Below are 20,953 nucleotides of genomic sequence, written 5' to 3' on the forward strand. Positions count from 1 at the left end.
ACACCTCAGCCCAGAACCATTCGCTGCACCACTCAGTAGAAATCAGAATTGAGTGAGGTTCAGTGTATGAAGATTTAGTACAGAATTGCTCACACCATACAGCAGTGATCCCAGTGTGCAGAGGCTGACGTTCATCTTGTGCTCTCCAGTGTCAGCCTCTGGTACAGCACTTTCCACTCACTGACTCATTTAATTCTCACGTCAACACAACGAGGGAGGCTGTACTGTTACCTCCACTGGGCTGGTTTGAGGACTGTGGTTCTGAGAGGGTAAGTGAGTTGCCTGAGATCACACAGCTGGCAACAGCAGAGACCAAGTCGTGCTCAGCTCTGTCCAACCTCTCACCTCACTCTATGTCAGGAGCCCCGGCACAGCCTGAAGTGATGTCGCTTGGGAGAGCTGGTCCAAGGCCCCTCCAGCTGCCCCAGGGGCTCAAGGGTGCCCTTCGGTGACTTGACCTTGTGGGGCATCCTTCAGACAGAAGGCCCTTGAGTGAAGCAGTGCTGGTTCAGGCCTCTGTGTGACCCTGGCCTCTCTTAACCCGAGTCTCCCATGAGGACGACAGTGGTTCTTCCTTCACAGAATTGCACAACCAGTGAGATGGCTCATGGCAAGATGGGCAAATGTTCCCTGGGCCTCTTGGCAGGAAAGTCAGATGGCCTCCTGGACAGGAGAGGCCTGGGTCCCTGAGGTGATAGCCTGGGTGAGTCCTCTGCAGAGGAGACACGGCTGTGAGTAAAGGGCTCTGTGCTCCAGACTCCAGGGCAAAGGGGAAACTGAGGGCTTGCATGTTGAGAAGGGCCCCGAGAGAATCCTCATCAGTCCTGGGCGGGAGAGATCAAGGCCAGGACAGCGGGACCTGCTGGGGGCTGGGGAGAGGTGGCTGAGTACTGGGAGACGGGTCGTCTCCTCTCTGAGCAGGAGATCCCACAGCCACGGGTTTAAATCCTAGTCCTGCCAGTTGTTACCCTGTAACCTCAATATGTCACTTGTCCTTCTGAGCCTCAGTTTCCTCATCTGTCCAATGGGGACAAGATTGGTGTCTGCTGCAGAAGGGTCCTATGAGGAGGTCATGAGGTCAGGTGTGCTGGTGAAGGCAGCCCTCCAACATGGCAGTGGTGTTAGCAGAAGAGAAGTAAGGTAGTCTCCACGTGACCTTGGGTCACCTTCTTGCCCATCCAGGCCTCAGTGTACCTATTTTTAAAACACGGGAGACGGGTTGCATATCCCCAGATTTCCTACCAGCTGTGGATCCAGGTCTCTGCTGCCCTGATTGCCCATACCTCGCCTTCCCTGAAATCCTAGTGGAAGGAATGCAACGGGCCACACAGGAGGTGCAGAAAAGGTTTTTTATTGCTGGGGGTGGAGGGTGACGAACAGGATGTTCTGACTGTAAGCACAAATATTAGAGAGGTGTCCTTTGACTGGGCTCAGTTGTCACTCCTGGGCATGCTGGCAGCACCGACTGTCCCAGAGGGAGACGGTACAGAGATTCAGTCACGTCCCTGGGAACCAATCTGGAAGGAGACCCCGGTGTGAGACATGGACAGCCCAGGGACCTTACCGGCTCCTGTGTTCACCAGACACAGTTGCAGGAGTGGTGCCACACAAACCCTGCGAGCTCTGAGGCTTGGGGAGGGAATGGCACCTATGGTTTGGGTCTTTCTCTGGCACCTGGTATTGACCCCTCCCCATCCCCTCACCCTCCCACCCCCTCACCTTAGCAACAATGGCTGATGTGAAAAGACTAAGCAGGGCCCAGAGGAGCCAGGGTTCAGGGCTCAGAATATGATCAGGATCAGGGATCAGGCTGAGATACAGGTCTGGTCTCTATCCATGACCAGTGTCAGGGCTCAGTCAACAACAGGAGTGAAAGATATGTCTGACTGTGTTCTGGGCTCAGTCAGAGAGCAATCTGGGTGTGTGTTAAGAGTCAGGACTCGGTCTGTGACCAAGATCAGGGCTCAGTATGCTACTAGGGAAGGAAGAAAAGCCAAGCTTTGCTTCTGCTTCTCCACAGGCCCCTGTGTGTGTGTGTCTGTGTGTGTGTGTGAGGGTGTTTATCCTCCCTCAGCCCAGGGCCCAGGGCCCAGAGTGCAGCCCTCACCAGCAGGCAGGCAATGCAGAGGTTTTCCTCATCTGTGCTCTTTACTTTGCCACTGAGGTTTCATAAAGTTCATCTGAAATAACAAATCAGTAGCAGTTCTCAGGTTCCAGCACTGGAAGCTGAATAGAAATTGGACACTAAAGGCTGAAACCATTCAGCGGGTCAGACTTGAAAGCCATGGGACCTCTCACATGTCACTCCATCTCTCTGAGCCTCAGTTACTTCATCTGTAAAAGGGGTATGATGACATTACCCATCCCTACAGGGTCATTGCAAGGATCAAATGACATAGTATATAAGAAGCACAGAGCGATGGCCCAATGAACTAGGTCTGTGGCTATTTTCTAGAAGAACTGCCTCCAGGACCCTGACACTGTTACCCACCCCATTTCTATTGCCCCCCAGCCCCAGCAACCCCACTCTTGCCAGAGATCCAGGTCAAGAAGAGCTTCCAGGGGTTGTAGGTGAAGTCATAGCTCCTCATAAGAAGTGAAAGGTGAGGGACAGTGTTGATTAACAATGTCTACTGGATAGTACGCTGTTTCTGCATTTTCTTTAAATCCACTCGTCAGCTTGGCAGCGTTTACAATCTCCTTTCACTTGGGAGGAACCCAAGGCTCAGAGAGGTGGAGCCAGTTGACCCCCACCCCGCAGTTGCTAAGAAAACATCCAGGATTTGAACCCAGATCTGGCCTGTCTTCTTTCTCACATCATTCTGGGCAGCAGGTTCTGCCAGTGTGACAAAGGAGGGATAGAAGCTCTCAGAGGCCCACAGAAGTCATCAGTCTGCAGGGACCCCTCTGGCCACACTTTCCTGACTTGCTCACAGTGAAGGGTTCTCAGCTTCTCCAGGGTCCCCTGACCAGACCTGCCGGTGCGGCAGGCATAGAGCAACGTGCCCTCCCCTGTAAGGATGCATAGGGAGCCCCTTCACCACTTCCCCAGGCTGTGACTTACCAATGCGGTTCTTAACATAATCTGCATCCAGGCCTTCAAAGAAACTGCGGACTAGTGGGCACAGCTGAGGGTCACAAGGAGACACAGAAATGCAGGGAGGGAAGGAAAGAAAGAGGTCAGGAGGTGAGGAGGAGAGGAGAGACATAGAAGGAAGAGGACTGGTTATTTTCTGCTGTGAGCACCTGCCCACCCCCATAGAGATGCTCAGTACTGGGGGCCCCAGAACTTCTGACCCTTAGGATTCTAGAACAGTGGAAACCTAGAAGGCCCAAATCTGAGATCCAGAGGACACTAGAATCCTAAAACCTCAAAACATTAGAATCCTAGAACCTTGAAGAATCCAGACTTGTAACATTTCAGAACGCTATGCCTTGAAACCTTGACCTCTGGACTCTGAAACTTTATAGAGTTAAATGAGGCCCTGGGAACCATAGAGAAATGCTTTTGTGTTTTTCAGTCTTTTCTGTGCCTACAGTTCCCTGAGGATGTTGTTAAAATGCAAATTAGTGAGCAGCAGTTCTAGGCTATGATCTGAGTCTCCATTTGTAACGAGTGTCCATGGGAGGTCAGTGCTGCTGGTCTGAGGAACACACGTTGAGCGTGACTCAAGTTCAGTAAATCACAGAAGACATGGAGGACCTTTTTTTTTTTTTAAATAAAGCCCGAGTCCCAGCCCGCTTCCAGAGCTGACTGATACAGAATCTTTGAATTTGGGGCACATGGTGTACACAGTTATTTATATGGTGCACATGAATCTGAAGTACGGTATGTACAGATTTCTTTTTATTTAAATGAATAAAAATTATGTTGAATGAAGAAAAATATTAGCTAAAAGGCCTACTGGCAGCCATGGGTATGGTAAATGGTTCAAGTGTGGGGCCGAGTGATTTCAACTCATATCAGGCGCCTGGTCATCTCCTCCCCAGGCCAGGCTGAGTGAAGGGGGGCAGGTAGCAACTGATTGCCCCAAGGGAGTTGCCCCCTTAGAAGGGAAGGTGCCAGAGAGTACAGTCCAGCCAGGGGAAGTCACACCTGCCCCCACCATGCCTGGATCTGCACCCCAGGAGTGCGGGACTCACCTCGTACTGCGTTACCAGGGACAACACTTCATTCACGAGGTGGACTGCAAAGTTCACAATCTCATTGAGCAGTCCAATGCGCCTGGAGAAGAGACGAAACTGATAAAGGTTGGTGAAGTTGGCAGAGCAGCCAAGCAAGAGCAGTGGGAAGAGGGCAGAAGATGGTGGAGCACCTTGAAGCCAGGTGACTTGGACCTCTACCCAGGGCGATCATCACTTAGAACCCCATGGCTGACCCACAGCCCACCCCAATAGCCCATGAGAGTCTCATCACAATCCTGAGACGTCATTGATCCATCCATCCATTCTTCTATTCGTCTATCCATCCTTCCATCCATCCATTCTTCTATCCATCCATCCATTCTTCTATCCATCCATCCATTCTTCCATCCATCCATCCATCCTTCCATCCATCCATCCGTCCATCCATCCATTCTTCCCTCCATCCATGCATCTAGTCACCCATCATTCATTAACATACTTAGAGAGCACCAACTATGTGCTCAAAGGCAAGACTGACTGCTAACACACAGATGGGCAAGGCACAAGCAGCTCCTAATGTGGGGCCTGAATATTGGGTTGGATAAAAGTTTCCTTTGGAGTTTTCTGCAGGAGCTTATGGGAAAACCCAAAAGACTTTTTGGCCAACCCAGTATTAACAGGTTTTCCTAAGGCTGACTCCTTCCCACCTTCAGCTCTCAGCGTAACTGTCACCTCCTCAGGGCAGCCCCTGTGACTGCTTGCCTAAGGGGGGCTTTCTGTCATAGCGCCCTGGTAGGTGTGCCCTTCTGCCCAGGGATGACTGCAATCGAACATCTTCCATGTGGGTTCTTTACTGCTGGACTGAATGCTCCCCTGTCTGTCGTTCCCTCCAGAGACTAAGCGCCATGAGAACAAGCACCTTGCCAGCAGTCACCAGGACTTTCTCCTGAGCTCAGGATGGTGCCTGCCTGTATGGAGCAGCTCTCCACACATTTTTGGCTGAAGGAATAAATGAAGCAAACATACGATTGGATATTTAATGACACCTTGTGCCAAGTAGTGTGAAGGGCAAGAGTAGAATCTTATGAGAGAGAAAAAGAGAAACCTTGTTTTAGACCCCAAACGATGAGACACACATGGAAATGGAATGCAGGAAAGGTGTCCTAGATGCCTGAGCAGCCCGTGCACAGGTCTTGAGTGGAAGGAGTTTGTCTGAGGCTCAGAGCAAAAGCTTGTGGGTCTAGGGCAGAGTAGGCAAGGTGTGGATCCAAATCAGGTAGAGCCTAGATGACCCTGGGAGGGCCTGATATTGCATCCAAAGTGGAAAGAAAAGCCCCCTGAGAGTCTGGAGCAGCAGAGTGGAGTGCCATTTTACAGACACGGACACTGAGACCCAGAAGGCAGGATGGTTTCCCTGGCACTATAGACTAGGCAGTGTCCGTAGGGCTCAGGCTTTTGGATTAACATCTCAGTCTTCCCAAGTGCCAGTGGGCTGCAGACCTATCCTAGCTTTTACTTTGGGGATCTGTAGGCAAACCTGTGATCAGATACCTGTTGGGCAGGATGAACTGACCTCTGTCCATGATTCAGCCTTGTTATCTGCTAAGGTCAACTTGCCCCAGCCTTCAACTCCAGACTAGTTCTCTCTCAGCCAGAACCAGGATCAGCCTTTCTCCTTCCACCCTCTTCCCAGGATTAAACATGTTCTTTCAAGCACACAGTTTAAGATGTAGATTTGGTGGGTTACTGAAGATCAGTGATTTAAATGGAGAGGACTCAGTTTTCAAGATATCATTCTTTGGAAGTTTTCAGTGGGTAGAGGATGGTTTGGGGACAATCTGAAATTAGAGTCCATAGTAGGGAGAATGGCATTGAAACATGTATATTATCATATGTGAAAGGAATTTACTATTCATCTTGCCCTCTCCTAGCTAGAGGCAGGAAGGTGAACACAGTGAATTATTATTATTATTGAGGGACATTATGTAATATGAGACGGGTCAGTTCTTCAAGTAGACATAAGAATGCTAAATGTGCATGCATCTAATGACAGAGCTTCAAAAAGCATGAAGCTAAAACAGACAAAGCTGACAGGTGAAATATGGCAATTTACAGTTGGAGGGGTCAGCACTCCGGTCTCAGTAAGGGGAAGAACAAAGAGACTGAAAGTCAGCATGGATATTATTTTCACCGAGAGCTTAGTGTGTGCCAGGCTGTATGGTAAACACTTGGTTTTCTCATTTGGCTAACACAGTAGCCTATGAGTTATGTATTCTTACCATCCTTCGTTTACCGACGTGAAAACTGAAGCATCTAGAGGCTAAATTGATTACAAAACCATAAGTTAGTGGCAAACCTAACCTGATTCCAGAGTCTAACCTCTTTTTTCCATACTCTGCTTCCTCCCAGGTAAGGAATAGGGCTGAAATTATGAGTCCCAACTCCTCTGACATCCCCACTCTGCTGAGACGTGTGGACCTGACCTGCCCAGCACGGTGAGTCTGATGCTCTCTTGATCACTCCTGCATTCTTCCACGACCACCTTGGAGACTTCAGTGTCTTCATCAGTTTCAACGCTGACACTGTACTGGAGGACCAAGTTGAGGGCCAAGTCGACAATCTCACCAAACACAGGCCTGCAGGGAGAAAGGTTCACAGTGAACAGAGGTGGAGAAGTCTCTTCACATTGCCCACTTTAGTCCTTCTCTTGTGCATACATTATATGGGATGGCTAAGGACAAGTACAGGCCTGGTGTGCTACGGTCCATGGGGTCACAAAGAGTTCAATAGGACTTAGCTGATGAACAACAAATGCACAATGCAAATACTATCTGTTTTGTTTATGGAATTTACATTTTTACATTAGGATTTTTTTCTCCTGGCCACAAGGGTTTGGCTCATGGAAAATTTATATAGAGTATCATACCAATGATTAAAAGAAAAATGAGTTAACATTTCCTAAGAGAATTCTTAGAGAAGGAAATGGCAACATTAGGTATTTCCAAAAAGGTATTTTACCTGGATTAATCTACTTAATCTCTGCAGCAATACCATTTCTGAAAGTACTATCATCATCTCTGTTTTCAGAATGAGGAAACATGTGGAATAGAGAAGTTAAGTCACTATCTCAGGATCGCATCACTACTGAATGGTGAAGCCATATGCACTTTAATTTATAAAGACTCCCACATGTCTCTGCTTCCTATCTCTCTGTATCTTCAAAGTAATTAAAAGACCTAGAAGTTATATTTTCCATATAATTTTCACATGCTCTTCATTACATACTGTACACTGCTATATGGCCCATACCGATCACTGCCATTTAAAGAGAATCTTGAGAGAAAAAATGATGCTGGGGTAAACTTTGCCAAAGAGTTACAAGTTTCATGTCTTCTCAATTCTCAAGTTTTATAATTAGAAAAGTGTTAAGATTTTGGAAATGTATTTCATGGGGGGATTTTTCTAAAAAAGAGATTTGGTTATAGGAAAAGTTCGCTAGAACATTAAAGGTTAGGATTCTAGACTTGCAAAGACCTCCTTATTTCATGGATTGGGAGCCTAAGGGTGGAAATTGCCTGCTTTCAAATTGGAGCTCTATAGGCCATACTGCAGTGCATCTCCCAAACGTCAAATTCCAAGACATACTCACAGTGTCACGCTGACTTCAGCAGTGATGGGGATTTTCACGGTAGCACCTTGGCCATCAGAAGTCTCTTCGAATGTGATATCCAGGACGTGCAGGTTACTGATTTTCACCCTGTGCAAAAACCACAATTCACCCTTGTCATTCCTCTTGACAGCCATTGCTGGGCTCTTGTCTATGCCAGCGTTGTGCTGAGCGTTTGAGCCTCATAGACCTTGCCTTTGGTCTCATGAGAGTCCTGCTCAGGGATTGGATTCTCGCCCTTGGATGGCATGGCAGACTGAGGATCAGACAGCTGTGATTTCCCTCAAGACTCCAAGGGTGAATATGTGCCAGAGTCAGAATTTCTTCTTTTTCATGAAATTGATACATAGTAGCTTTACAATGTTATGCTAGGTTCAGGTGTGGGGCTTCCATGGTGGCTCAGAGGGTAAAGAATCTGCCTGCAGTGCAGGAGACCTGGGTTTGATCCGTGGTTTGGGAAGATCCCTGGAGAGGGAAACGGCAACCCACTCCAGTATTCTTGCCTAGAGATTTCATGGACAGAGGAGCCTGGTGGGCTCAGTCTGTGGGATCAAAGTCAGACATAACTGAGCGACTAACACTTTCACTTTTCATTAGGTTCAGGTGTACAGCAAAGTGATTCAGATATAGATAGGTATAGATATAGATGTATTTTTATTTCAGATTCTTTTCCCTTATAAGTTACTACAAAATATTGAGGATGGTTCCCTGTGCTATACAGTAGGTCCCTGATGGTTGTCTATTGTGTATATAGTACAGTGTATATATTTATGTCAAACTCCTAATTTAGCCTCCACACTGTTTGCCTTTTGGTAACGGTGAGTTGTTTGTTATGGCCATAAGTCTTTTTGTGTAAGTTCTTTAGTATCATATTTTAGATTCTACATATTAGTGCTATCTGTGATATGTGTCTTTCTCTCTCTGACTTGCTTCATTTAGTATGATTATCTCTACATCCATTCGGGTATTGCTACAAATAGCATTATTTCATTCCATTTCATGCAGAGCTAGAATTAGAACCTGGAATTGCTTGATTCCCAGACTTCACGTGTGGGCCACCTACGTGGTGTGAATTCTAGTTTCCTCTCTCCTGAGACCATTCAGACTTTTATACTCGGTTATAGTCAGAGAAGAAAAGTCTTACTCTTTGGGAAAGGGAATTTAGGCACCAGCAAACAGGTAGAGGTGGAGGTGAAGAGACCCTTCATCCAGACCCCTATATCACAGCAGAGAAAGCCTAAACCCATGAGATACCTGGACAGTCCCCGCAGCCCTCTGATTTTCCCAAGCTCTCATGGAGTTGGCCTCAGACCACTTCTACTCTGCAAGAACACACAAGGTTTATTCATCTTCCCTGGTGGCTCACTTGGTAAAGAATCCGCCTGCAATGTGGGAGACCTGGGTTCAATCTCCGGGTTGGGAAGATCCCCTGGAGGAGGGCATGGCAACCCCCTCCAGCACTCTTGCCTGGAGAATTCCCATAGACAGAGGAAGCTGGCAGGCTACAGGCCAAGGGGTTGCAAAAAGTCGACAGGACGAGCGACTAAACACAGAACAGCACAGCACTCTAAGAGCAACCCTTTGTCTACGTGAGTGACTCAACCGACTATGGGCTTCCCTGGTGGCTGAGCTCGTAAAGAGTCCACCTGCAATGAGGGAGATCTGTGTTCGATCCCTGTGTTAGGAAGATCCCCTGGAGAACGGAATGGCAACACACTCCAGTATTCTGGCCTGGAGAGTTCCATGATCTGCATAGTCAATGGGGTTACAAAGAGTTGGACCTGACTGAGCAAATTTGACTGTGTAGATCACAACAAACTGTGGAAAATTCTTCAAGAGATGGGAATACCAGACCACCTGACCTGCCACCTGAGAAATCTGTATGCAGGTCAAGAAGAAACAGAACCGGACATGGAACAACAGACTGGTTCCAAATTGGGAAGGGAGTACATCAAGACTGTATGTCGTCACCCTGAGTATTTAACTCATATACAGAGTACATCATGTGAAATGCTGGGCTGGATGAAGCACAAGCTGGACTCAAGATTGCCGGGAGAAATACCAATAACTTCAGATATGCAGATGAGAGCGCCCTTATGGCAGGAAGCAAAGAACAACTAAAGAACTTCTTGATGAAAGAGAAAGAGGAGAGTGAAAAAGCTGGCTTAAAACTCAACATTCAAAAAACGAAGTTCATGGTAACTGGTCCCATCACATCATGGTAAATAGAAGGGGAAACCATGGAAACAGTGACAGACTTCATTGTTTTGGTCTCCAAAATTGCTGCAGATGGTGACTGCAGCCATGAAATTAAAAGACCCTTGCACCTTGGAAGAAAAGCTATGACCAACCTAGACAGCATATTAAAAAGAAGAGACATTACTTTGCTGACAAAGGTCCATCTAGTCAAAGCTGTGGCTTTTCCAGTAGTCATGTATGGGTGTGAGAGTTCAACTATAAAGAAAGCTGAGCACTGAAGAATTGATAGTTTTGTACTGTGCTGTTGGAGAAGACTCTTAAGAGTTCCTTGGACTGCAAGATTAAACCAGTCCATCCAAAAGGAAATCAGTCCTGAATATTCATTGGAAGAATTGATGCTGAAGCTGAAACTCCAATACTTTGGCCACCTGAGGCAAAGAACTGACTCCGTGGAAAAGACCCTAAGGCTGGTAGGTTGAAAGCAGGAGGAAAAGGTGATGACAGAGGATGAGATGGTTGGATGACATCACTGACTCGATGGACATGAGTTTGAGCAAGTTCCTGGAGTTGGTGACGGACAGGAAAGCCCTGGCTTGCTGCAGTCCACGGGGTTGCAAAGAGTTGGATACAACTGAGCGACTAAACTGAACTGAGGGACTTCCACTTTCACTTTTTGTCTTTGATATTAAACTATGTCCCCAAAGAGATGTATTCTCTTTTCTAGGAACAAAGATCTCCACATGAAGCATCAACTCACCCCGTAAGCCTGTTCACTGCTCCAAAAATTCCAGAAATGAGTTGTCCCAACAAGTCCTTTGCTTCCTCAGTCTGCTCCGTGTCCTCCTCAGCGGTCTTCAGTTGCTCCAAGATAGCTGCAAAAACAATCTCCACTTAGTGTGGCACACAACTCATGAAGCAGCTCCTATGCACCAGGTACTAAATGAGAATATTTGTCTATTTTTATTTCATTTAATCTTTGTAACAACTGCATAAAGTAGGTATTACTAATATCTGCACTTTCAGATAAGGAAATAAAAGATCAGAAGTTTTAGAAATTGATCAAAGTCACACAGCCAAGAGGCCTTGCTCTTTTCATGCCACCTTCATGCTAATACATACTCATTATTCATCAACAAAGCAATCAACCCACTGAGCAGGCAATAGGTATTGATTTCACATCAGCTTCTAGCAGTGAAGCACTCATGAGCTGCTCATACAAACAAAACAAATGTAGAATAAAATAAGAAATGGAAAATCTAGAATCAAAGAAAATATACGGATTGTCAACTAGGAGTCTAGGAATGACAGCTTTGCATAAGGCCTAGAAAAGGGTTGACTAAAGAAGAGAAGAACAGAGACTCCTAATGGACAGAGGAAAGAGGGATTTGATAGAGGAAGTGACATGGCAGATGTGGAATGGCACATTTGAAAAGTATTAAGAAAATATGTGTAGAAAATAATTCAAATGGGAAACAACAAGGCAACAACTAGCTCAAAGAATAAAAAAAGGCTGCAAGAAAACGTGTGAAATCAAAGGACTGCAACGTGGCTCTGCAGTGGACAGTGCCTAGTGATAATGATGCAGAGATGGAAACTACATCTGGTCTTATAACTTACTAGGTGACTTTGATGCAGACACCTCTGCTTCTGTATTCAGAAGCATTGCTGTTTTATCAGCAATGAAATTGGAAAGTGGGTCCGTCCTGTATCTATAAGGTTGTCTAAGCCGTGGCAAGGTTTAAAGGGCAGTCCTTTATAGAAGTTAGCTTCTCCCACCAACAATGTTTAACAATGTCCCAGTAAAGTTTCCAAAAAGTGAAAAGAAGACCAAGGTCTTTCAAGAAATTAGAAAGACAAGGAAATATGCTTCACTAGAAAGATAGGTAATTTTAAAGCTACCTAGGATAGGTAGAAATTCTTTACCAGTTGGTTAATACAAATTACTAGGTAAATTGGATGACCCAACAGAAGAATATGCTACAAATATAAATATTTCACTGACAATACATAAATGGCTAATAAATATGAAAAAAATGAGTGAATGCTTTCATAATTATAGAAATGCTGTGATGAATTATAACCTGTCATCTGTGAGACTGGGAAAAATTTCAGTTGTCCAGACCAGTGCAGTCAAGAGAGTAGAAAATAGATACTCTCACAAATGATTGGAGAAACTATTAACATAAGGGATTATTTGTCCATATGTGCTGTAAATTAAAATACGCAAGCCTTTTTGACCTTTTGAAATGTCACTTTGAGGATTTTATCCTGTGACTATATTAGCAAAGTTTACCGTGATATAAGATGTAAAGTGATATTCAGCTAAGTATTTCCTGTTTCTAGAAAAATAATAAACAAATGAACCAGGAACCAGTTGGTCACCTCTCTCAGTAAACCACCCATAATGAGCAGCCCCTGCTGGCAGCTTTTGGTAATACAGGCATAGTATGTGGGAAGCAAGCTCCCAGGCCCTCTGATCATCCCTGTTGTTGACTTACTGTCAAGTGTACTGTCAAGGTTGACAAGTCCTTCCTCAAGACCAGATTTCAGCTTCCTCAGAACATCCTTGCCAAGATTGTCAAGAAGAGATGCTGAGGTCCCAGCCAGCAGGCCGCACAAGAGAACAAGTTTCCAAAGCTGAAACATCTTGTCCTGACACCTGGACAGTCATGGGAGGAACAGGAGTGAGAATTACCCACAGGGAAATGGCATCGTGGATGAGCACCTAGGACTCTGACACTCAGCAGTCCTTGAAGATAGATGCAGTTACCTCTGCTCTTACAGACGGGCAACCCAGGTCCAAAAGTTGGAGCAACTTGCCCAGAAATCAACAACCAGTGAATGATGGAGTTACTATTTGAAAAGTCATGGTTGGCTCCAGGTCAATTCTCTTTACTAGAGGTCCTTTGCACATGCTGGCTTCTTTGCCTGGAACATATCCCTCTTCTTTTCATGTTTAGCTGAATCACTTCTTACTGACTTTCCAGCTTCAGTAGGACATCGTGTCCTCTTGAACTCTCCCCAGAGACTAGGTTAGGTCGACTCACTCCACCATTTTGCTGCCTTAATTCACTGCTATGAGTCCTGGGTCCCAATCAGTGACAACTTGGCTGCCTTCCCCACCAGGCTGTGAATTCCTTAGAGGAGGAATTGTGACTTATTTCACAGTGAGTTGGAATTCCCAACTCATAGTAAAAAACTGCTGCTAGTAAGTACAACAAAATAAAGTCTGCCAAACAATAGCATGAACAAATAAGTGGGCACCACATCATGATGCTGCATTCATCATCGATCTGACATTTCTCCTAATTGAATCTATTTCTTAGTTTGCTCCATTCAAAATATTAGCTAATTCAAGTGGCCCCACCCCTCTGCCTCTTGTCCTTAGAGCCTTCTGAAAGGCTTCCCTGGTACCTCACAGTAAAGTTTGCAATGCATGAGACCCAGATTCGATCTGTGGATCAGGAAGATCCCCTGGAGAAGGCAATGGCAAACCACTTCAGTTATTCTTGCCTGGAGAACTCCGTGGACAGAGGAACCTGATGGGTTACAGTCCATGGGATCGCAAAGAGTCAAATACAACTGAGTGTCTAATTTAATCCCTATGCTTCTTGTTCCCAAAGCCTTCTGTAGGCCTCCACATGGAGTGACATTAAGGGGGAAGCCCACCATTCACAAGTTTGAAGAAAAATACTTACAAAGTCCTTGCTCCTCTGCACAGTCTCCTGGAATTCTGCTGGGTGGTGATGGCCCTTTTATATTGATGGCAATGGGGAGGGATGCTGCCCCTGGAAACAAGCTCTGGGTCCAGAGCCATCCAAGGAGACTCCAATGAAAATAAGCCCTGTCCAGAGTGAACAGAGAGACTTCCAAAGCAAAGGTCAGCCAGGATGCTTGAGTTGGATGGCGATAGAGGACTTCGTTCCAAGACTAAGAGCAGGTTCTCATGGAACCTCCAGATACCAAGATGGTGGCCATGCTGGGGGTGGGGGCTGGGGTAAAAACTGAGAATGGATGAATTGGAGAATATTCTGGTAGAAGGATCCATAGTGATCATCCAGCTTAATTTTATCAGCATTTGCAAACTCAGGCTCAGAGAGGGAAAGCAGCCAGCCTGTAAGAGAGAGACAGAGATGGGGCTAGACTTGCGGCCCATGGCATCAGGGTCAGTGACCAGTGAGGTCTTTCTTCCCAAACCTTCTCTTGTGTCCGAGTGCTCTCCATAACATCCCTCCCAGTGGAAACAGTCTCAGGACAAATGTTTGCAATGATGGGTTGCTCAGGACCCACCCTCCCTATCTGCCCACCCCACTGAGTCAGTAGGGCTCCTCCTGAGAGTGAATACAGGCTGCCTCTGTACAGACCCCATCTGTGCAGCATCCCTCTGCACACTTGCCCCCAGCCCCCTACTCTCAGTGCAGCTGCAGGAGGTAAGCTCTCCCCTTAAACCAGAGTCCCCATCACGGCCCTGTGTCACCTACTCACTGCCACCCTGAGCTCATCACCTCTCTCTCACGGCCCTACTGTCTTCCTTCTTTACCAGAAAAATACCAGCATCACAGTGCAGCATCACTGTGCCTCTGCACAGACCATTCCCTCTTTACACAACGCTGCTCTTGAAGCCAGTGTGAGTTTGGTCCTGCTATTCAAACTCACAGTAAGTCCTGACTTAACACTATTATAGATTCACATCAACTCCTCCCCTTAGGTGACAACTCCAGAGTCAACTTACCACATTGGAAACATAACAGACGTCAAAGCCACAGGAGAGCTTAGAGTTCAACTTAACCTCCTTGCTGGGAAGATTGGGGTACCTATGGTCCAGAGAAGGAGAAGGACTCAGCCAAAGCTAGATGCGAATTGAACCTAGCTAATTTTCCTCTTCCATTTCACGTGCTTTAGTTCTGTTGAGGTTTTCCACCTGGGCTATATAGTTTTAAAAGAAAAGATTAAATAAAATTATCAAATAAGTTTGCTTAAGCTACGGATACCTGAGCTCCTCTCTATATACGTAGAGTCAGGGGCTGCAGGGTGGATGACCAGACGTGGAGGTAACTGGACTAGGGTGGCTCAAAGGTACTTTTGCCCTTGAGTTCTAAGAGCTCTGATCCCAACACCATCCTCCGGACCCCACCTCTGCCTCGACATGACTGCTCACCACTAGGTGCTTATCTTGCTTCACCTTGCTTTTTCATTTCAGGAGCAACCAGGCAGGGCTGTTACTGTCGTTATATCTTGACTGAGGAAAGTGAGGCTCAGAAGGGAAGGATGCCTTGCTCAGGGTGGAATAGATGGGAAGGGGCAGATCTCGAGAGGGCACCCAATTCTGCATCCTCTCCCACTGAGATCAGCTGTACCAACTCTCAGCCTCTGGGAGCAGCAGCGAGTCTCACTCTTTGGCTGCAGTAAGTCCAGGACAGTACCTGGCCAGTTCCTTGTCACTGCAGGACTACTTTCACCATTGGTGCTCAAGACAACTGGCTAAATAGGTTTGGAAAGCTCCATTTTCTAGTTGAGGAAACCGAGGTTCAGGGAGGGAAGGTGACTGGCCGACGTCTCACAAGGACAGGAACCAGCATTTGCGATCTCAGGGAAGGACCTTTCTCTCACCTTGAGGCCAACTGGTGGGGCAGGAAAGTCCTTGCGCTTGAATACCTGTTTATTCCTGACTTCCGCTGTTTGAGTTGGTTGTAATGCCTGGTGCATTGGGCGCGTATCAACCCGGAACACTCAGTCCAGGAAGCCCAGATGGGTGCTCACTTGGCATCAGGCTGGGAGCACCGGTAGAGAGCTCCAGGCCACTCAGGGTCAGTCTCCTCCGATCACCTACCTGCACCTCAGCAGGAACCTGTGACACTTTGACGTGAACGCGGCCAGGTCAAAGTAGGGGTAGGACCAGAGGCTTGGGGAGCTAGTGTTCCTCATGCTGACTGTGGTCCCGTCATCAGAGCACAGGGCAGGTGCCCAAGCCTGGGGCTAGGACACGGAGGACCCCACCCATCTGAGCCTTGGACTGGTCAGCAGACTCACCTCCCAGGCTGTATATGCCCAGTTCTGCAAACGTCCAGGCCCTTACTCCCCTGGTTGTGGGCACAGAGCTGAGGGTTGTGCTGGAATCTTGCAAAGAGAGTTTTTCTGCCTCAGGAACACAGCCTAAGGGGCTGGTGTGATGTAGTGAGTCCAGACCTGGTGTTGGCCCCAGGCTTCAGTTGCCTCTTTGCAAAATGTGAGACAACTCCGTGTCTAGTGGCAAAATGGAAATTACAATACCCCAACTCTGGGTTTGGGTGGACTGGGTTTGAATCTTCCTTTTGCCTGTTGCTGGCTGTGTGGCCTAGACAAGGAGCTTCATCTCCCTGATCCTCAGGTCCCCTAAGTGTGAAATGGGACTAACTATGGGCCTCTCCTCCCAGGGGTGCTGTAGGAAGTGGTGGGATAATGTATGCAGGCCCCTGATAGACAGTTGCTACAGTGATGTGATGATTACAGTCGTGTCTGGTGTCTGGTCACCTCACTCCCTTCCACTTCAGGCTTTTCATCTATTTATGACCCCGCTGCACAGGGTTATTGAAAGGCTGTAGTGGGTAGATTAAGCAGCTAATATCCTTAATCAGTTGCAACTGCATTTATTATTTTTGCATTCAGTGAAGACTAAATGAGCTTGAATGGGCTCAGATCTACAGGGTCCCTATGTTCCCAAATTCTGCCACGCTTGGGCGCTGATATATAGCCCTTGGCACACATATTTCCTCATTCTGCCCCAGTTTCCCCTCGAGTCCAGTGAGGGAGTCTCAGTAGGATTCTCACTGATTGTGGGGCCTGGGTGGAGCTTTCAGCCAAGATGCCCTCCCAGGAAGCCCCTGGGCTTGGAGGGCAGGATTGATCAGTGATGTCTGCCACAAGTTCAGGAGGAGAGAGTGGAAACACTGCATGTTTCCCAGTGCAGGATTAAGTCATCTCTAAGGTCCCTGCAGCCAGTGCTGGGTACATCGACAGCACATGTCCAAGGAGGATGGGACCCTGAGACTTGCCTGGAGCTGGAGGAAGGAAAAGGAGACCCAGATCTGGATTCCAGTCTTGGCTCTGTTAACCACCTGCTTTGTGAGCCTGGGCAGGACATTAATTTTCTCCCGGAGTTCGTTTCCTCTAATTACAGAATAAGCAGTGGTTCTCTGCTAGACAGCTGACACCTTGGGGCTCTCAGAGTGATCAGGAACATCTGGGGCTACCTGCCACACTCCTACCAGATGGCGCCCTGGAGCTCTTGCCTTGCAGGAATCCCACCAGCTCCCTGGGCACAGGATAACAGCCTACTCTTTGAGGCCATGAGGACCAGAACCAGAGGGCGTCACCCCAGGACCTGACACACAGATGCTCAACGGTTATTTATTACAGCCTACAGAAGCAGTGTCCTCCATTGCTGATTCATAAAGTGTGCACATTTAGACATTCATACATTTTGTTTATAACAGCATAATACGCTTGCTCTTACAGTTAGCCTTGGGTGTGCATCCCAGACTTTTCCCTTGTTGGTTGAGTGACAGAAGGCAAGTGCCCTTCATGTCTCTGAGCTTTGTTTATTAGTTTCTTTTTTAACATGAATCCAGAATAAGAATGTCATGGGACGTTCTAATTACCTTAGAAGAGCTTCTCAGGTATCTGAGGAAATGTCAGTAGAGATCCCAGCCTATCCTTGGCTAGATAAGGTGCTTCATGAATAATAGAGATCATGGTCATTACTATTACTGCAATAAAGAGTACTGAGTGGTGACCAAAGACAGCTTTCAGGTGCCCAGGAAAATAGAGCGGATGACAAGGGGTAGTGTGTGCAGGTCTTGAAAGTATGATGGGTCTGGGTTCAAATCCTAGCTCTGCCTTGTGAGCTTTCCCTCTCATAGACTCAGCTAACTCACCTATAAACGGGGCACAATGGATCACAACACATCACTGAACTGGTCTGAAGCATACATACATTAGCATGTATGAACCTGGACACACAGTCCCTAGAAATGTGCTCTCCCTGCTGTTCCACTGGATGGGAGCCCCACAGGGGAGTGATCTTTTCTCTTTTGTTCCCCGATGTGTCCCCTGTGTCATAACAATGCCTGTGATCTTAGCCGATGAACACATGTTCTGCAACATGTTATTTTTCCTATTATAACACACAGATCAGGGACCCTGCCCACAGGTGACCTCCCTGAAGGAGAGCCATGCTGCTCTATTTTCAAGTACTTTCCAGGCACATCTGCCTCTCCCGAAACACTGGGAAGTTTTGCTGCATTCTCTCTGGTCCCTCCCTGTTCAGGTGACCAGAGGTATGTATAGTGGCTAAGGGTGTGGGCTTGGCTGCCTGAGGTTTCTCCCCTGTGCATGTGGCTCCAGCTGGTGGGAATATAGCCAGTAGCGCCCATTTATTCCTGACCACCTCTCAAAGCCCCAAGGGGTCAGCTGTCTAGCAGGGAACCACTGCTCATTTTGCAGTTAGAGGAAACCGAGACCCAGGAGATAATGAACCTCTTACTCAGAGTCACAAAGCAGGTTATAAACTGAGCCCAGACTGGAACCCAGATCAGGGTCCCTCCTCCTTACCACAGCACCGGGAAGGTGTCACAGTCTCCACCTTCATGATCATGTGGTGTCTATGTGCCCTCACAGGTGGAGGGACCGTTAGAGATGACCTGGTCCTGCCCTGGTGAACATGCAGTTGTTCTACTTTCCCTTCCTGAACATGGCAGGCATCGCTAATCAGTCTTGCCCTCCAAGCCCAGGACTGCCTGGGCTTCTCTGCAGAAAGGCCCATTCAGTCCCTACAATCAATGAAGTGTATTTGACACCATATTCTTAGAGTCCCTAACGTGGCCTGGAAGGGAAACTGAGGCTTAGTAAAGAGCCGCACCTCTCAAAGTCTATAGACCAGTCACCATGGGAGCCAGAATTTGTAGACAGAGGTCTAGCGGAAGTCTGAGCCATCTAGTTCATGCTGTCTTTATAGCACACAAAATAGGAAATGTAGTTGCCATTGATTAAGCATAAAGCATATGGGATGTTTAACCTCCTCACTTCATTCTCTCCATAACCCTGTGTGGTGGGGTCATGTACCCATGGGAGACTTGAAGTAGAGGGGAGCGAAGTGATCAGACACAAGGAATAATTATAATATCACCATCACTGCTGTAGCCGTGTATCAGGGGCCTGCTCACATTATCCAAATGCATTTCCACAGCACACTATGGAGAAGAATACCAAGTGTGTGAGTGCTAAGCGGCTTCAGTTATGTCCGACTCTGTGTGACCCTAAGGACTGTAGCCGGCCAGGGTCCTCTGTCCATGGGATTCTCCAGAGGAGAATAGTGGAGTGGGTTGCCATGCCCTCCTCCAAAGGATCTTCTGAACCCAGGGATCAAACCCACATCTCTTATGTCTGCCTGCTGGCAGGCAGGTTCTTTACCACTAATGCCACCTGGGAAGCCTGGAGAGTCCCATATGTACTCTCATTTCACAGAGAAGGGACCTTAGTCTCAGGGAGAGGAGTCCCATGTTCAGTCCACATAGCCAGCAACAGGAAATGAGGTGATTCGAACCCGGTCTGCGCGAACCTAGAGCTGAGGTCTGAGCAGCACTTCCTCTGTTCCTTTTTTGTCGTGGGGATCCAGGTACCAAGCAGTTTTAGCCATTTTACAGTGGGGAAGCTAAAGCCTGGGGCCTCCACTGCATCTGAGTTCACTCACCAGTCTCCAACCACTGGGCTGTGATCCTGAGGCCAAAAATGCTCTTCACCAGATTTCCCACAGCCCACACCTCTGTCCCAACACCAAGGGAAGGAGGACCCCTGAGGACTGCAGAACTGGGCACAGACAGTGGGGAGGGTGGTCTGCTGATGGTCCAAGGCTCTGCCGGAAAGGGTCCTCCATGTCCCAGCCCCAGACTTGGGCACTTGGGCTACTACCTTCTCCCTGATCTATGCTCTGAAGTCGGAACCACAGTCAGGGTGAGGAAAGCTAGCTCCTCAAGCCTCTAGCTCTTCTCCTATTTTGTCTTGACCTTGTTCATCAGGTTCCTACTGATGTAGGAGGGAGACCAGAGGAGATGGACCCTGGATGACCTGGAGCTCTCACCCGGTGCTCCCAGCCAATTCCAAGCAGGCATCCATCTGTGCATCCTGGACCGGGTGTTCCGGGTTGACAGGGGCCCAGTGCATCAAGCGTAACAACCAACTCAAACAGCAGAGGTCAAGAAATAAACAGGGTGTTCAAGCCTAGGACTCTCCTGCCACACCAGTTAGCCTTGATGTGATCCGAGTGAGAGGTCCTTCCCTTCGCACCAAAATGCTGGGCCCTGTCCTTGTGAGACCTGGGCGAGTCGCCTCCCTTCCCCGAGCCTCAGGATCCTCAATTGGAAAAAGGAGTTTCTCCCTGCCTCCTTAGTGGGTTTTGATGAGCACCAGTGGTGAAGGTGGACCCTCAGTGCCAAGCCCAGGGCCAGCCATTTGCTTGCCCCTCCTGGGTGCTGGACTGGGGTCAATGACTGTGGCTCATGGTTGTTTCCAGAGGCTGTGAGCTGGAACAGCCGATCTCGATGGGAGAAGATGCAGAGCTGGGAGCACTCTCCAGATCTGCTTCTTTCCATCTTTTGACCTTGAGCAGTTCATCCGTCCCTTTTGAGCATCACACCCCTCAGCCAAGAAAGGAGGGCAGTGACACACTCTGCCTGATTCCTGTTGAGATGAAACAGGATGGAGCACGAGAGGCACAGAGAGCTTTGAGCGTCCTGTGTAGGCGGAGCTGGGGTTCCAGAGGAAGGCAGCGCCGGGGGCAGTCACAGCTCTTAGATATCAAAGTTGAAAGTACCTTCGGGCCATCTCTTCAGTTATTTCCATTTCTGGCCAGACTCTATGGGGCCCGCTATCCAGGCACCCCTGACCCTAAGTATCTAGGAAAGACTCAGGCATCTAAAGTTTCAAACA

The 20,953-nt window shown here is 47.8% G+C and overlaps 1 protein-coding gene across 1 annotated transcript; it reads right to left on the reverse strand.

The window, feature by feature from the left end:
- Positions 1–1,497: 1,497 nt before the first annotated feature.
- Positions 1,498–20,188, reverse strand: LOC148775374 (short palate, lung and nasal epithelium carcinoma-associated protein 2A-like). The gene is made up of 8 exons (XM_088843640.1): positions 20,106–20,188; positions 19,719–19,834; positions 10,749–10,863; positions 7,775–7,882; positions 6,609–6,761; positions 4,144–4,225; positions 3,065–3,128; positions 1,498–1,517 (listed from the first exon to the last, which is right to left on the reverse strand). The coding sequence occupies exons 1-8, from the start codon at positions 20,186–20,188 to the stop codon at positions 1,498–1,500; spliced, it is 741 nt and encodes a 246-aa protein (XP_088699766.1).
- Between the last annotated feature and the right edge of the window lie 765 nt (positions 20,189–20,953).

This window comes from Moschus berezovskii, chromosome 15 (genome assembly GCF_049115385.1).
Source record: "Moschus berezovskii isolate FMDL1 chromosome 15, NW_MosBer_1.0, whole genome shotgun sequence".
Lineage (NCBI taxonomy): Eukaryota > Metazoa > Chordata > Mammalia > Artiodactyla > Moschidae > Moschus > Moschus berezovskii.

Bases quoted from the DNA above. Each gene is read 5' to 3' on its own strand.
- LOC148775374 (XM_088843640.1), bottom strand. From the start codon at position 20,188: ATGCACTGGGCCCCTGTCAACCCGGAACACCCGGTCCAGGATGCACAG. The intron at 7,883-10,748 runs GTGAGTTGATGC...GTTTTTGCACAG, and splicing joins GCAGTGAACAGGCTTACGGG to GGTGAAAATCAGTAACCTGC. The intron at 6,762-7,774 runs GTGAGTATGTCT...TTCTCCCTGCAG, and splicing joins GCTGAAGTCAGCGTGACACT to GCCTGTGTTTGGTGAGATTG.